The 17,776-nt window shown below is 38.1% G+C and overlaps 1 protein-coding gene across 1 annotated transcript in view; it reads right to left on the reverse strand.

The window, feature by feature from the left end:
* The window catches only part of LOC106876684 (cyclin-dependent kinase 2), a 49,481-nt gene that overhangs the window by 21,891 nt on the left and 9,814 nt on the right, over window positions 1–17,776 (reverse strand). Inside the window, exons 2-4 of the mRNA XM_014925317.3 lie at window positions 9,377–9,454; window positions 7,810–7,930; window positions 5,378–5,548 (exon numbers count right to left, since the gene is read on the reverse strand). Of these exons, the coding sequence (XP_014780803.1) occupies window positions 5,378–5,548; window positions 7,810–7,930; window positions 9,377–9,454 (370 nt within the window). The remainder of the gene's footprint in view (window positions 1–5,377; window positions 5,549–7,809; window positions 7,931–9,376; window positions 9,455–17,776) is intronic.

The following is a 17,776-nucleotide window of genomic DNA, read 5'->3' on the forward strand; positions in this document are numbered from 1 at the left end:
CTAGCTGACGTACTCAGTAATTCCCGGGAAAGCGGGTGCTTATCTCTTGGTTCCATTCTTATAATTGTTTCTCTAATCCAATAACAACAATACAAAGTATGTAGCCCTTAAAGCGGTTTTTGTGCATTTATTGAGAATACGGAACTGTCTTACACAGGATCATGTTTTTAGGAATTCCCAATAAGTTATGAATACCCAAATTATGAAGTCAGTTATGTAATAACTTGAAATTAATTAGCGGATAGTAAGAATTCAAATAAAGTAACCCGAAAAGGGATTTAAAACATTCCTAGAGTATATAGAACTTAGGACAAAATACATATATACATACACATACATATACATACCGTAAATACTCGAGTATAATCCGCATTTTTCCCCCAAAATTTAAAGGTCAAAATCCCTAGTGCGTACTGTATACAAGGTTAAAAATGAAAAATATTTTCTAAGTAATGTCCGAGTCTCTATTTTTGTCCGGCAATGTTTATTCAGACGCATTTTGTGATGTCGGGCTTGTAACTGATAGTGATAAATATGTAAAGACAATTTACTTAATATTTATTTTTCACTGTTATTTCTTTATTTTCTGCAAAGAAAGTGCACAAAAAAAGCTACATGTTTGCATTATGTTATCTATACAATAATAATAAAGGACGTTACCGTATATATGTTTACAAACCTAGGACGTTATATAGACCTCCTTGACTCAAGTTAGAGAAGGGGTGCGTATTATACACGAGGTTTAGGTTTTTCAGAGGTACAGCCCCCTAAAAATCCCCTGCGTATTATACTCAAGGGCGGACTATACTCGAGGATTTACGGTATATAAACATATATATAAATGGCAATTTCTGTCTGTTACCATCTTGCTGCCTATACCAGTGAACCAATTTCCATGAAACTGTGCATACATATTAAACTAACATCCTGTTCAATTATAGGTTAATTGGAATTCAATAAAAATCGATAGTGGGTTCCCTAAGTGTGCAAAGAGTGTTGAGGAAAATGTGGTGGCATAATGAAGGTGGTTGATATCAAGAGGAGGAGACAGGAAGAGACAGACAATGTGAGAGACAAGGCAACAGACAGAGATAGAGCAGGAGAGAGAGAATGTGTTTATTGAAGGGAACAGTGAATTTTAATACTTTGTTCTTTAATTTTTACCTATCAGTTAACACATGTGCTTTAGTGAATTAACTGTCATATGCTCAGTCAAAACTTACAATATGTCCAACAACAGATGTAAAACTAACAAGTGAAAGGTAAAGTGTTTTTATATTTGTTTTCAAAACCCAACGCATTAAGCTTTATTAAAACTTAACCAACATACTGAAGCAATAAAATTATAGATAATGTCTTTCATTGTGTTCCATAGCTAAAACTGTTTCATTCTTAATATAAAATTGAAAAATAACACACAACTCAAACTAGAAGATGCAAGAATATAAAATCATTCAGGAGTTCTTTCTTTACATTGCACTGGGATAGAAAATTTAATCAATTTTACTTAATCCGAAAACAAGATTTGGAAGCTGACATTTTCTGCATTATAGCACAAAATGAAAGCAAAATCATTATGAGGAGGAATTTTTATTAAACAAACGAAATGCTTAGCAGTATTTCGTCTGCCTTTACGTTCTGAGTTCAAATCCCGCCAAGGTCAACTTTGCCTTTCATCCTTTCGGGATCGATAAATTAAGTACCAGTTGCATACTGGGGTCGATCTAATCGACTGGCACCCTCCCCCAAAATTTCGAGCATTGTGCCTAGAGTAGAAAAGAATGAGATAGAATTGGTCATTTGAATTCTAAACTAGAGCTATAACCAAGAGTTTTTCAGTCAGCCAAATTAGATAAATGGAAGAATAAATGACAATAATAAATTAGCATGAAAGCGAGAGAGTTGGATGGAGCGAAGAGATCTTAAGTTTCTTTTTCTCTAAACATACAGTGCAGAAGAGGAAACTGTGCTTAATTATGTATGTATGTATATATTTATAGAAATATATGTATGTATGAATATATATGTATGTATGTATGTATGTGTATATATATATATATATATATATATATATATATATATATATATATATGCATGCATGTGTTTAAACATGCATACAAATGAACAGTAGCTCAGAAAGAAGCTTGGTAGATTTAGACCAAAGATCATGAAAGAAAAATTATCTTAACCTTCACAACTGTAACAATACACTTTAATAATGAATAAATAGTGAGTTTCATTGTAGCTGTTTAGCTCGAAGTCAAAACTATTAGAAGATATTCCAGCATGATCGTCTTGTCTTTTTACAGATGCACAGGTCTAGATTATCTAAGGTGTTCTGTCCTTATTGTAAGATGGCAGTAAATAATTTGAAGTGGATTTTACTTATTTCTAGCAGTTCATGTAACCACGTAGGGGCTCGCAGAAAGTAATGTTCTGATGAAAATTACCTAAGGGTGAATAAAACAGTCGTTCTCAACTGCTGTTCATGTGGCCCTTGGGCTTCCATATAAGATTTTGTTGTTAAAATTTATCTGCAATAAATTTGTTATATTTCTACAATACACAAAATATTTTAATTTTTTTTAATAAAATTCCTAATAACATTTAATTATAAAAATATGATTTTTTAAACATTTAATGGGTAACAGGGTCCATCAGAGTAAAATAGGAATCAAAGCGGTCCATAGGTGAAATAAAAATGACTCAGAAACAGAAGCCGGACTCGAAAAGGTTTGAAAGGCTAGCATTAACAGAACGCAACATCAAAGAAAATAATATAATCCAGCAGCAGATAACTCCTACATTAGACTATGAAAATTATCTCCCCTTAACAGATTTTTTTTTTAATACTCAGGTGAATATTAAGACATTTTAGTCAAGATGGCACAAGCAAAATCTTCGTATTCATGTAAAACAATTATTTTAACAACTTGTTCCTTGTCACCTTGCCCATATTTATATATAGTCCACTTGGGTTGGAATTGAATTCATACTTCTAATCCATTAGACTGCAATGCCACAAAACTACTGCAGAATAAATGACACTTCAATTAAAGAATAACAGTTTTATTAAGCTGACTTGGCCCTGAACGTTTATCCACGTCTTTCTCACCGAGACAAGTAGAGGAATTTCAGACATATTCACGAGTGATGGAAAATAGGAAGCAGAACTGGATGCCAGAATAGCAGGTGCTGGCACAGACATGTACCAGCTCCAATATTTCATCCTTAAAAATGGAGAAAGTAGTTAAAAAAAAAAAGCCCAAACACATTATTATCAAATTAGTTTTTGTGCCTATTTTCACCTATGTGGTCAAATGTAAAACAATCAGTCAAAATAGGGTTCCATTGAAGGACCTCAAGAGTGACATTACTCAACAAGGAGTTGCTGCTGCTGCTTCTTCAGCCTCATTATTTAATGCTTGTTTTTCATGCTGGCATGGGTTGGACAGTTTAACCAGAGCTGGCTAGCAGGAGAGCTGTACCAGGTTCCAGTTTGATTTATAGCTTTGTTTCTACGGTTGGATGCCCTTCCTAACACCAACCACTTTACAGCATATGCTGGGCGCTTTTAACACAACAGCATGAGGTGAGTAGCTTGGAAATCAGTGAGTCTCTTCACACTGAGAAGTTACAGTTCTGGTACTATGGACATTTGACTATAATGCTCCAGAAAATAATTGCAAGAAGGATTCTTCAAGTCAAGCCAACAAGCAGTAGACCTAGGCATAGATCAAGAACAAGATGGTTGGAAAATATCCAAAGTTTCAGTTGACTGTACTTGATAATCTACTCAGCAAATTTAATGACAGCTGCTTCTGATAGGACCTTGTGCAGGAGGTGCCTGAGGATTCTACTCCCATGAATGGTGGACAGAGGGGATGGATGGACGAATGTCTTTCTCAATTAATGTTATATATTCAGTCATTTAGGTTATCTAAAGTTTTCAGTAGTTTTTTGACGAGTGGAAACTGTATCCTCTCACAATCAGCATCATCGTTTAACGTCTGTTTCCCATGCTGGCATGGGTTGGGCGGTTTGACTGGGGACTGGCAAGCCAGGAGGCTGCACCAAGCTCCAATCTGGTCTGGCAAGGTTTCTACAGCTGGATGCCCTTCCTAACGCCAACTACTCCGAGTGTAGTGGGTGCTTTTTACGTGCCACCGGCACAGGGAGCCAGTCAGGCAGCACTGGCATCAACCCACACATGAATGGTGCTTATTGCATGCCACCAGAACAGGAGCCTGTCAGGTGGCACTGCCACTACAACAATTTCCATTTTGATTTCGATAACAATAACAATACATATTGATCTCTATCACATCATGTATTGATCTGACTGTTGATTGATGTCCGTCACTTAAGAATCCTCAATGTTCTAGAAACAATATTAAGGATCTATCTATACTTCACAATTACCTCAACTGGAAAAACCTATGTGGCTATGTGGTAAGAAGTTTGCTTCCCAACCATATGATTCCAGTCCCTCTGCATAGCACTTTGGGCAAGTACCTTCTACTACATCCTCGGGCCAACCAAAACCTTGTGAGTGGATTTGGTAGACAGAAACTGAAAGAAGCACATGACATGAAAAGGCACCCAGCACACTGTTAAGTTTTTTGGTGTATGGAAGGGCATCCAGCCATAGAAATAATGCCACAGCAGACAATTGGAGTCTGGACAGCTCCATGTCAAACCATCCAACCCATGCCAGCATAGGAAGCAGATGTTAAACGATGATTATATGTGTGTGTGCATGTGCACGTGCGTGTTTGTCCCCACCACCACTGCTTGACAATTGGTGTTGGTTTGTTTCATGGCTGCAGTTTAATGACCAAAGCAAGTAAGAGACAAAAAAGAGAAAAAATACAGAGCCAGCTTTAAACGATGTGGGGTCCCTGAGTCAATAGGTGGGGGCATAGGATTTTGCAGGTCAATTAAATCAAGAGGGCTCAATAATTTTATAAGAACTTTACTAGATTAAAAATAAATTTAAAAGAGTAAAAGAAATTACAAATGATTTATTTTATTGCTGTAAGTATATTTAAAAAAATTTTTAACTCTAAGCCTTATGTTTCTCTGAGTTAAAGGGTCCTCACTACAAACTTGGGAATCCCTGGTCCATAGCCCATATTAGCCCAAACAAAAATCCAGCCCCTGAATATAGAGTTAAGTAAGAATGTTAGAAAATATGGTTGTTGGCAAATATATCTTCAGATGAGTAATTAGGAGATGCAGTATACTTTCTAGCTAATGAGAGCACATTTCAGTCATGATAGGAAGGGAAAATGGAATGAGATAGTCATGGTTGGAACGCCTTGGACCATAAGTCTGCTGAATTGATCCGGGACTCAACAAGAACAACGTTACTAACCTCATGTGTGTAAGTCCTGACAGGAACTCCAAAAGCTCTCGCCAGACCAAAATCTGCCAATTTTATATTCCCTTCAGCATCAATTAACAAGTTCTGTGGTTTTAAGTCTCGATGGAGGACTCGGTGGGCATGAATGTAGGCGATCCCTGTGAGCAGTTGGTACATATAACTCTAGAAAGAGCAAATAGGAATGAAAACATTACACAAACATGGCATCAATATAAGAAGACGAACACAATGTAAGACATTTCATTGTTTTTATTTCATATTTTGATATATCAATGACATAACACTCACATTCACACTGTCCTGGGGTATGCCCAGGGATGAGCAACCTAAGTCACTTAGTCCAAATACCAATGCCAAGTTAGTATTTACTTCAGATCCAACTGTTTTCATTTCAACAAAATTTCATTATTTTAAATATAAACATGTATAATGTGCAGCATATAGTGTAATATACTAAAAGCAGCTTCTGTGTCATAAGCATTACAGACCACACATACTCACTCTATGTGCTTTGCTTGCCTGCCAGTTGGCTACAGTATAGCATTCTAGGTACGACTCCCACTTTGAACTATAGCCAATGCTGTACTACTGCTGCTACTACTACTACTACAGAAAACCAGCTTTAGGATTCATAATTGAATTTCTTCATATGTATGCATTGTTGTGGCATACCAGCAAATGGTTCATACACTATTTGTATAGAGTCATAAATTAGTGATTCTGTTCACCCCTGGTTCGATTTGAGGATGTGATGTTGATAAGCTACAAAAATGGCGAAATATCAGTGTCCACCCCTCCTGAATGGAATTGGAGGCGAGTTGTCTCGCCTGTCTATGACTCGGGTGTTTTAACACCTAGTGCTAAGAGCAAGTCAACCCTAGAGTGCAGTGACGCAGCAAACTGGCAAACAAACAAAACACATACATTAAGAATGTGTGGTCAATTATATATATATATATATATATATATATATATATATATATATATAACAAGACTAAGAAAGGAGAAAATCACATCTTTAATTTGTGATTACACCATACAATACAGACAATCATTTCTATTGTACCAGCATATACAGTAAAAGTATACACTACCAGTAAATTAATCTATCTGAAAATATATAACACAACATTATCAAAATGGGTTAAATTCAAAATGAACTAAGAAAATATCTCTAATAGGTGAATGCATAAGAAAAGCCAGTCTAGTATTTAACTTTTGATGACAGGAATTCCATGTCACGACAATTATAAACATAGAAATTCAATATCATAACAATTAGAAAAATTATGCATAATTAGAATAAAGGAAAAGCAATTATAATTAATGGGTTATTTTGTATTGAAATACTTAAATGTTCATCAGTAATGTATGGTGTAATCACCAATTAAAGATGTGATTTGCTCCATTCTGATATTCTTCTAAGTAATATTTGGATTTATTTGTCATACCTGAAGAATTAACTTAGATGTTTATTCTACTTGCATTCATTGGTATCTGTTTGTTTGATATAGTTAACTAAATTCATTAACATTGAGTTCTTTATAGATATATGCCTGGGGTTATGAATCCCTTTTACTTCTTATATATATATATATATATACACACACACACATACACTACATGACTCCGTATGTGTGTGTGAAGCCTAGTGGTTAGGGTATGACACTTATGATCCTGAGATCATGGTTCCAATTCCTAGACCAGATGGTGCATTGTGTTCTTGAGCAAGTCACTTCGACACCTGACATGTGATACACCGTGCGCCTGTTCAGGCAACATTGATCTGATAGAGGAAGTGAGCTAATGCACAGCATATGCTATAAATAAATCATTTGTGCAGGTCATACATCATTTTTGATGGACGAGTCCATGATGTAAATATGTGTGCATGTGTGTTTGTGTGTGTGTATATATATATATGTGAAATGTGTCAGTGTGCATATCAACAAATGTCAGGGTTTGTCCACATTGGAAGAGATGTTCCCCACTCAATGCAGACAAATTCACATTTGCCATCAATCCCTAGTTTCTCAAAATCTAGTTAATGAGGATCTGTGAGATCCTCATTATTAACTAGAGAAATACTGTGTCTTACAGCACATATGAATCTGTACCTTAACGTTTGTAATTACAAATTGTGCCCAGGGGGTCGACAATTGTCTCTTTAAAGTTAAAACACTAACAGCTGGGAAAAATATATGTTCTTGCAATTAAAAGTTCATTATTAAATAATTATGAATGTAAATTGTAGTGTACCTTTGCTACCTCCATATTATACTGTGAATTACTGTAATCTTAGATGATGTTGTGCATCAAGCTATAAGGCAATGAAGGACTTCAAGAGAAAATGCAAATAAGGGAAACAAAAAAAAAAGAATGAGTAAGAAACAATGGCCGAGTGGGGAGTGAGAGGGAGGTACCTTTATTAATTCTGGTGAAAGTCCTGATGCTGGTGCTGTGTCCATGTACTTCTTCAGATCTTGGTCAAGATATTCAAAGACAAGATAAAGCTTTTTATCACTCTGTACAACATCAAGCAGCCTACAATGAAGATAACAGCGATACACTGTGTAATGTATACATCTGGTGTGTTAGAACAGTGTTTCTCAACCCACTTCCACCTTTGATTCCTATTTTACTCCGATGGACCCTCCTAGTCATTTGATGTTACAAAAAAATTCTATGATAATTTTGTAATTAAATATTATTAAGAATTGTACAAAAACACATTTTTATATTTTGGGTATTGTAGAAGTATAACCGATTTATTGCTGATAAATTTTAGCAACAAAATGCTATATGAACCCCAAGGGCTATATGGACCCTGGATGAGAATTAATGTGTAAGAACAACAGTCCCTAACCAATTTTGAATCACAAACCAGTTTCAGGCAAGGCAATTTTTCCACAGATGTGGGGATCACATGCGTAACTAAACACAATAAAGTGCATAATATATAATACATATATATTTATTTCTTTTATTTCTTTATTGCCCATACGGGGCTAAACATAGAGGGGACAAACAAGGACAAAGGGATTAAGTCGATTACATCGACCCCAGTGCATAACTGGTACTTATTTAATCGAACCTGAAAGGATGAAAGGCAAAGTCAACCGCAGCGGAATTTGAACTCAGAACGTAACATCAGACAAAATACCGCTAAGCATTTCACCCGGCGTGCTAACGACTCTGCCAGCTCGCTGCCTTGATACCTAATACATATATATTACATATGTAATGCAAAAATCATCCTGTGGACTGTGGTTGTCAATAAAATCGAAATAAGATTTTAAGATTTATTCTTTCTTCGTGGCCAAGTCTCAAATGACCTGGAGTATGGTACTGGGCTGTGGCCCAATAGTTGGGATTCTGTGTTAAAAGATAAGTCAGGTATATTAGAAGAAAGGTAACATTCATAAACATGCCCTGGCATATCATAAATACATGGTTTTCTCTATCTAACAACAGATAATTTCCAGATACCAAGACACTGGTTTCTCTCAACATAGAGGCTCCAACTAAAGAAGGAGCCTCTATGAAGTCATTCCAATTGCTAGAAATAGCTACAAGTTCCTTCAGATCATATCTGTCTTAAGAAAGGACACGTCAATGTATGTAGTGTTACTCCAAGGGGATGGTCACTGTTGGAACACCTTTGCTTATAGGTCTTGTGAAGAAGGACTGACCTGGGACTAAACTGCAATTACTATTCTATTGGCATCATTATTGAGCCCAAAAGGATAAAAGGTGAAGTCGACCTCAGCAGAATTTAAACTCAGAACATTAAGACAGATATGAAATGCTGCTATGCATTTTACCCAGCATGCTAGTGATTCAACCAGCTCACTGCCTTAGCTTACTCAATAACTATTAAGCACAAGGTGGACAGTGTGCCACCCAGGATGGAAACTGAAGTAAACGAGGTCTGTTCTCTTAAAAACAACATCTAATACATCATCAGTCATCAACTAAATAATTACTTACTGTACAACATTGTGGTGTGTCAACTCTCGAAGTAAAGAAATCTCTCGAATTGCTGTGCTGGGGACCCCTTCTGTTTCCCTGAAATATAATACAACAGCTACTTTAGTAGTGTTAAACTACTCTGAAATTACACACATTTTAGGTTATTTATATATATATATATATATATATATATATATACAAAAATAAGAGGAATGACCAGCAAATGTGGACTCCTATATGCTAGAAATAGATTTGCTGGTCATTCCTCTTATTTTTGTATGTAATATAATTTTAATCTTCGGATTTTTTTAATATGCTAGACCACTGGTTTTAATTGATTAATATCAATTTCTACCCTCATTAATAAATTTTATATATATATATATATATCTATATATTTCAGAACAAAGTGTTAGGTGAGTATAGAGTGGTAATAAGAAAAAGAAATGGCACAGGAAAAACGATAGTTATGTTATAAACCTCATTAGCTTACAGCTGTTTCTGCTGTGAAATGTAGTGGGCTCATAATTGAGTGCGTGATTAACATTGTATAGCTTCATCAGAGTCTCGAATATAAAATGCAAATTATTTGGGGGGGGGGGGGGAACAAACTACATTTGTGCAATATACCGCTCTATACTCATCTAACGTTTCATTCTGAAACATACATATATTGAGTTCTACTCCAGGTAATTAATTTTGCAATGCCTAAGCAATATGTGTGTGTGTGTGTGTGTGTGTGTGTGTGTGTGTGTGTGTGTGTGCATGTCTCAAATTACATCATTTTGAATTACGTTTTTTTTCTTACTTTACATAGTTCCTTTTTTTAATTTTAAAGAAATTAATGAGAAAGATAATCTGAAGCTGATTTATCTGACTTTACATCAGTCTCAGCAAACATTTAAAAGCATGAAAATTTAAGACATCTAGAAACCGATACTGAAGGGGAAATCAAAATAGAAATGAAAATATGTACTGCCATTTACTGAAAGATATAAACTAATAAATTGAGATAAATTGCATGCCTTAGAACCCAATTACAAGCTTAAGTTGGGGTTTGCCAGTATATATATATAAAAAAAACTGTGTCCTCCAGTTGATTTAATCAATGGGACAACCTGCTCATGAAATTGAAGTACAAGTGGGTGAGTACTCCAGAGACATGTATACCCTTAATGTAATTCTCAGGAAGATTCAGCATGACACAGCACGAGACAAGGCTGGCCCTTTGAATTACAGGTACTACTCATTTTTGTCAACTGAGTGGACTGGAACGTGAAATTAAGTGCCTTGCTCAAGAACATAATGTGCCACCAAGACTTGTGACTTCACCTATACCTGTATATATGTATATATTTGTATGTATGTATATATATATATATATCTCATTCCAGGGTGAAAAACTAGGGGTAGTCGATAGCTTCCGCTATCTGGGCGACCAAGTTAGTAGTGGGGGTGGGTGCGCTGAAAGTGTAGCTGCTAGAATAAGAATAGCCTGGGCAAAGTTTAGAGAGCTCTTACCCCTGCTGGCGACAAAGGGACTCTCACTCAGAGTAAAAGGCAGACTGTATGACGCATGCGTACGAACAGCCATGCTACATGGCAGTGAAACATGGGCTGTAACTGCTGAGGACATACGTAAGCTCGCAAGGAATGAAGCCAGTATGCTCCGTTGGATGTGTAATGTCAATGTGAATACCCGTCAGAGTGTAAGTATCTTGAGAGAAAAGCTGAACATTAGAAGCATCAGTTGTGGTGTGCAAGAGAGACGATTGCGCTGGTATGGACATGTGGTGAGAATGGATGAGGATAGCTGCGTGAAAAAGTGCCACACCCTAACAGTTGAGGGAACCCGTGGAAGTGGTAGGCCCAGGAAGACCTGGGCTGAGGTGGTGAGGCAAGACCTTCGTACATTGGGCCTCACCGAGGCGATGACTACTGACCGAGACCTTTGGAAATGTGCTGTGCGTGAGAAGACCCGGCAAGCCAAGTAAGATTGTTGCCAGTGCCCCTGGACTGGCTCTTGTGCGGGTGGCACACGAGATGCACCATTTTGAGCGTGGCCGTTGCCAGTACCGCCTGACTGGCTCCCGTAGGATTTTCGAGTGAGATCGTTGCCAGTGCCCCTGGACTGGCTTGTGCGGGTGGCACATAAAAGACACCATTTCGAGCGTGGCCGTTTTCGTGCGGGTGACACGTAAAAGCACCCACTACACTCTCTGAGTAGTTGGCGTTAGGAAGGGCATCCAACTGTAGAAACTCTGGTGTTGCCATCCGGTTTCACCAGTCCTCAGTCAAATCGTCCAACCCATGCTAGCATGGAAAGCGGACGTTAAACGATGATGATGATGATGATGATGATATATATATATATATATATATATATATATACATACATACATACACACACACACATTCGGCATGATAGATCGCTAGCCACTACACACTATTTTCTCTCCCTGTTTCTTTCTGTGGAAGAGCATAGGTTTGAAAGGTTAAAGACTTTTTCACTTCTTGAGTGTTAAACTAATACATCTGTTTGTTGTCTACACCACTTGCCATCATCTTTTTTTTTTTTTTTGTGAATTCTTCCCCTGTATATATATATATATATATATATATATATATATATATATATATATATATATATATATATATATATGCCCACGGCATGTCTAAGGACTTTCGAGCGAAATCATTGCCAGTGCCCCTGGACTGGCTCGTGCGGGTGGTACATAAAATACACCATCTTGAGCGTGGCCGTTGCCAGTACCGCCTGACTGGCCTTCGTGCGGGTAACACGTAAAAGCACCCACTACACTCTGAGTGGTCGGCGTTTAGGAAGGGCATCCAACTGTAGAAACTCTGCCAAATCAATTGGAGCCTGGTGTAGCCATCTGGTTTCACCAGTCTTCAGTCAAATCGTCCAACCCATGCTAGCATGGAAAGCGGACGTTAAACGACGACGACGACGATGATGATGATGATATAAGGTGACATTCCACAAGTCACCCCATGCAAGTACGGAGAAGTGGAGGTTAAGACAATGACTATATATATCTATCATTTGCTGCCTATTTTCAATGCTGGCATAGCATGGATGGTTTGACAGGATCAGCTTAGGCTTGGTTTCTACAGATGGGTGCCCTTCTTGATGCCAACTACTTCACAATGTGTACTGGGTGCTTTTTTTTTATATATATATATATCACTTGACACTAGAGAGATCACCAAGTAACTTGCAAAACAGGAAAACAACATGAAAAAGCCAGTGAAATATTTGAGAGAGGAGCTGGCTTTATGCCAGGTGTTAAGTGGCTGAAGTATGATAGAGGTGTAAGCACAGGTGTCTTGTTATTATGGAAACACTTGGCTACCCCAGCATTATACAAAAGCAGGTGCGAGGAACTGGGGAGAAGATAAGGATGGTAGCGATGAGGTACCTGAGCAAACTTTCAAGGTGCAAGAAGGTGAGCATAAGAAAAGATACGGATGGACGGTAGATGGTGGAAGCAAGTATGAAGGGAGGATAATAGATGGTGGGAGATATAGGTAAATGTAATGGGTGATGAATGAAGGTGGAGGTGTAGCTGACAGGAACAAAATACCAGCATGGAAAGCGGTTATGGTGAGAGAGTTAGAAGTGCAAGGTATAGAAGTAGTGGGGAGGGTGAAGTAGAGGTAAGGGTGGCTACAGTGAGTGAGGTATGATGGCAGATGTGAGAGAGTACTGAGAATGATAAACATGAGAGGTGGTAAGACAAAGTATGGCAGAGGACAGGGGCAAACAACAGAAGGCACAGGAAGGTGACTTGTGAAAATAACGTGGGAGTGGATGATAGTAAGAATTGAGGGATGAAAGAGGTTCCAAGGGGTGGAGAGATGAAGAGGGAACTGATAATACAAAGTGGGTGATGTAATACCTGCTGATTCTGTTCTGAAGTGATGACAGCAGCTAAGTAGCACCATAGAGAGAGAGGAACGATAGGTGTTGTGGGAGTTGCAGGGGGTGGGGGTGAGATATGGGGAATATTTTATAGGAAAATAGGAACTGGAGTCGATTCATTTGATTAAAAACTTCACCAAGGCAGTATCGTAGCATGGCTGGAGTCTAATGGCTGAAACAAGTAAAAAATATAAGTGTTTTCTACTATAGCCTCGGGCCAACCAAAGCCTTGTGAGTGGATTTGGTAGATGGAAACTGAAAGAAGCCCGTCGTATATATGTGTGTGTGTGTGTGTGTGTTTGTGCGTCTGTGTTTGTCCCCTAGCATTGTTTGACAACTGATGCTGGTGTGTTTATGTCCCCGTTACTTAGCGGTTCAGCAAAAGAGACAGATAGAATAAGTACTAGGCTTACAAAGAATAAGTCCCGGGGTCAATTTGCTCGACTAAAAGCGGTGCTCCAGAAGGGCCACAGTCAAATGACTGAAACAAGTAAAAGAGTATATATATATATATATATATATATATATATATACGAGGGAGTACTGAAAAGTTCCTGGCTTCAATTAAAAGAAAATACAGGAGGATCAGTTGAGATTCACTGATTTATTACAGTGGTCCTTCTGTTTGACTAAGCCCTGTAAAAGAACTCAGAAGGTTGGGCCTCCAACCAGGGCTTTGCAATACCCAAGAACTTTTCAGCACCACACATATTCAAACGTATATAAATGCTCAACCACAACAGACCATCTGAGAACACTTCATCGTATTGTTACGAATTAAAAGTTATATTCAGATAATTTCTTGTTTGCACAATGTGAATTGAAACATCACTCTCTGGTTTTGCAAGTAAAGACCAAAAAATTAATTCTTTGTGGTCATGTGACTGCTTAAAGCATAAGTGGTATGATTTTGCCATGCTTTTTACTGTTTGGGCCAATGATAAAGACTAGTATTGTACATGTGGTGAGTTAGTTTGTACTGGAAGCCAATGATATCGAACAGGTGGTTCAAAGTCTGCTGGAAGATGATGTGCTAGAAGATGATGTGCTGGAAGATGATGTGCTGGAAGATGATGTGCTGGAAGATGATGTGCTGGAAGATGATGTGCTGGAAGCTGTTGTGAACAGTTTTATGCAGTAGTCGATGCAACATGGTTAATGTGTGAGATGGTGCCAAGCGAATTCATGTGGAACAGGTATTTGGTATCAAATGTGAAGTTGGTTTCAGTGGTTAATGTGAACAGTGGATGGTTTTGAACTTGCTGTGAAAACAGTGGACTTGGCAATGTAAAGAAGGTGAAATGATACCATGAATTCGGAAGTTAACAACAGTCCAGTCGGAGAAAGAAAGAAAAAAAAAATCATTATGCTGGTGAATAAGAGAAGAGCTCACTAAAAGAAGTCTAGACATTTCAGGATTGGGAGCCCTTTTGGGCGTTCTATTTTCCTTGCTAGAAGGGCTCCCAACCCATGGGCCAAGGCTGGTTAGATGATGGGGGGGTGGTCCGAAAGGCCCAGCACGTGCAACCTGATCACCTCTGCTGTTCAAACTCCCAACCCATGCGTTCCCGTCGCAACACTGATTCTGCAGAACCACTAAGTTACAAAGATGTAAACCCACCAATGCTGGTTGTCAAGTGGTGACAGGGAACAAACAGATACGAAGACATGCATGTACGCACATACATACACAGAATATATACACACAATGGACTTCTTTCAGTTTTCATCTACTAAATTCACTCACAAGGCTTTGATCAGCCAAAGGCTATAGTAGAAGGCACTTGCCCAAGATGCCATACATTGGGACTGAACCCAGAACCCATGTGGTTGGGAAGCAAGCTTCTTACCACAAAGCCATGTCAAAACCTATACTTTTTTTTTTTTTTTTTGGTAATTTTGGTGGACTTAACCAGCAGTTAATTTGCTAGTGTTTTGGTTTTTTTTTCTTCTGTTTTTCTTGCATAATACATCCTGCAGTGTAGGTCAGATGTCAATAAATTATCTCAATCATTTGTGATAAGTGAGAGAAAAAGAGTTGAAGAGTTTGAATTAGATATTTACATAAATTTTACAGATAGCATAATTATTAATGAGGAGTGTAATCATGTGAATACTTAGAAAGGAAGTTAGAAAGATAGACAGACTGGAGACTGGGTCAGGTTTTTTTTTTTACAATTGTACTATTATTATAACTAAAATGAATTACTTTCAACCTGGAATTAAAACTGGCTCAGAGATTCATTCATGCAGCAGGATCCTCAATGTCAGGGATTACATAAATGACATAATTTACACAATTTTAAAGCTGTTCATGACTTCCCAGAGTTAAAGTGAACCTCATAGCAGCACACACCTGTCACTCATGTGACATACTTCACTCCACTTACAAGCTGTTATATTATGGGTTAGTAAAGTTTGTTTCCAACACTCAGTAGTGACACACACAGAGATCTGATCTGTCAAGAAGCTATGACATCTCACTTCACTTAACATCACAAGGTCCCCACACCAGTCAGCTACTGTTTATCATACAACGTACCTGTTTCTGTCCTCATTCATGATCTCTCTCACTCTCCCTCTCTCTCTGATCGGGCAACCATGTATTTCCTTTACAGCAAGACACCTGTTTTTGTTACACTCTAACCTTTCATCATCTGGCACAAGACCACCTCTAAGATCTTCCTAACATGCATTCTTCCTCAACATACATAACTAAGTGCATTTGAGTAATATGGCTTCTCTTTAGGGATTCCCAGGTTGCCAATGTCCAGGAAATTTGGTTACAAATGCAATCAAGAATTCCATGGATTATGTTTCCCTACCAAATTTAAAAGCTAATGATTCTTTTAAGCCATTTAACTCTTTAGCAGTCAGATTACACTGGTAAACATCATGCTTATTTATTCACATTGTTTTGAGTTTTGAATTATTTTTAGAATGACATTATAGACTAGGTGTCCAGAGGTCAAATCTAGCCAGTATGAACATAAAACAGGTGGAATATTTAGGCTGGGTACAGCTGGTTTAACCCTCTAGTATTTAGACCAGCTATGCCTGGCTTGAAAATTCTACCTGTTTTATATTCAAACTGGCCAGATTTGGCTTCACACACATACCCTACAATGTCATTCAAAAACTAAACAATCATGCAGGCACATGTGTGGATGTGTGGCAAGAAGCTTGCTTCCCAACCACATGGTTCCAGGTTCAGCAAGTGACTTCTACTGAAATCAACCAAAGCCATGTGAGTGGGTTTGATAGATGGGAACTGAAAGAAGCCTGTCATATATATATATATATATATATATATATATATATTCTACTTGTCACACTGAATCTCCTTGAGAACTATATTAAAGGTATACACATCTGTGGAGTGCTAAGCCACTTGCACATTAATTTCATGAGGAGGCTGTTCTATTGATCAGATAAATTGGAATCCTTATCATAACTGATGGAGTGCCAGGGGAGACACCTCACACTTCAATGTGATCATATCAGTCTTTTTCCAACAGCACCCTGACCACTACTAGACTGACGGACTGTCTCACTTCTAAACATGAGCAATATACAACAAGAATCATCAGTCTAAAAATGTCTCTACCAAGACTGACCTTCTTGTTCAGGGTTAGGAAAACTTCATCATCATCATCATTATTTAATGTCCATTTTCTATGCTAGCATGGGTTGGACAGCTGGACAAGAACTGACATGGTCAGGGTCCACACCAGGTTCCATAGTTTTTTGGGGTGGGTGGGGGGGGGGGGGGCTTGGTTTCAATGGCTGGGTGCCCTTCCTAATGCCAACCACTTTACAGGGTGTACCAGGTATTATCACCAGTGCTTTTCACATAACACCAAAACCTGTGCTTTTTACATGGCACCAGCACCGACACCAACTATTGATTGGGGCTACAGCACCCAGACCTGGGACAGAACTGCATCATCTTAGACCTTAACCAAGAAAGACTACTCAAATGACTGGTACAAAATCATTCACAAATATACTGCATGCTCTTTACATTTACTATTGATGCTACTACAGTAGCTTCTGCTCTTCACATGTGACTGGGATCTTACACCCAACTGTATGCAGGTATTCTTGACTCACTAACTCCTTTCTTCCTATCATATTGTGTCCACACTAACTATTACACCTAGGGCTGGTTTTAAACCAAAATTTGTTCAAATTGGGTCTTGCGCCAAGAGAGGGCCCTATGCACATGCTCACCCTGTAATAAAACCATTTAAACTTTCATACGAGTTTTCAATTTTTAGTAAATCATTGTGGCTAATGGTGGAACCTGAAGCCCTCAATGCTTTTTGGCTGGGACTGGTGTACAACACAAAACATAAAACATCAATCTTAGCTCTTGTAGAGGAGAGGACCCCACTGACAATTCTCTAATTGGGCCCCACACTTCCTAACATCAGTCTTGATTATACCTTACCCTACCTCTCTTCAGAATT

Source organism: Octopus bimaculoides, chromosome 16, assembly GCF_046866305.1.
Source record: "Octopus bimaculoides isolate indiv1 chromosome 16, ASM4686630v1, whole genome shotgun sequence".
Taxonomy (NCBI): Eukaryota; Metazoa; Mollusca; class Cephalopoda; order Octopoda; family Octopodidae; genus Octopus; species Octopus bimaculoides.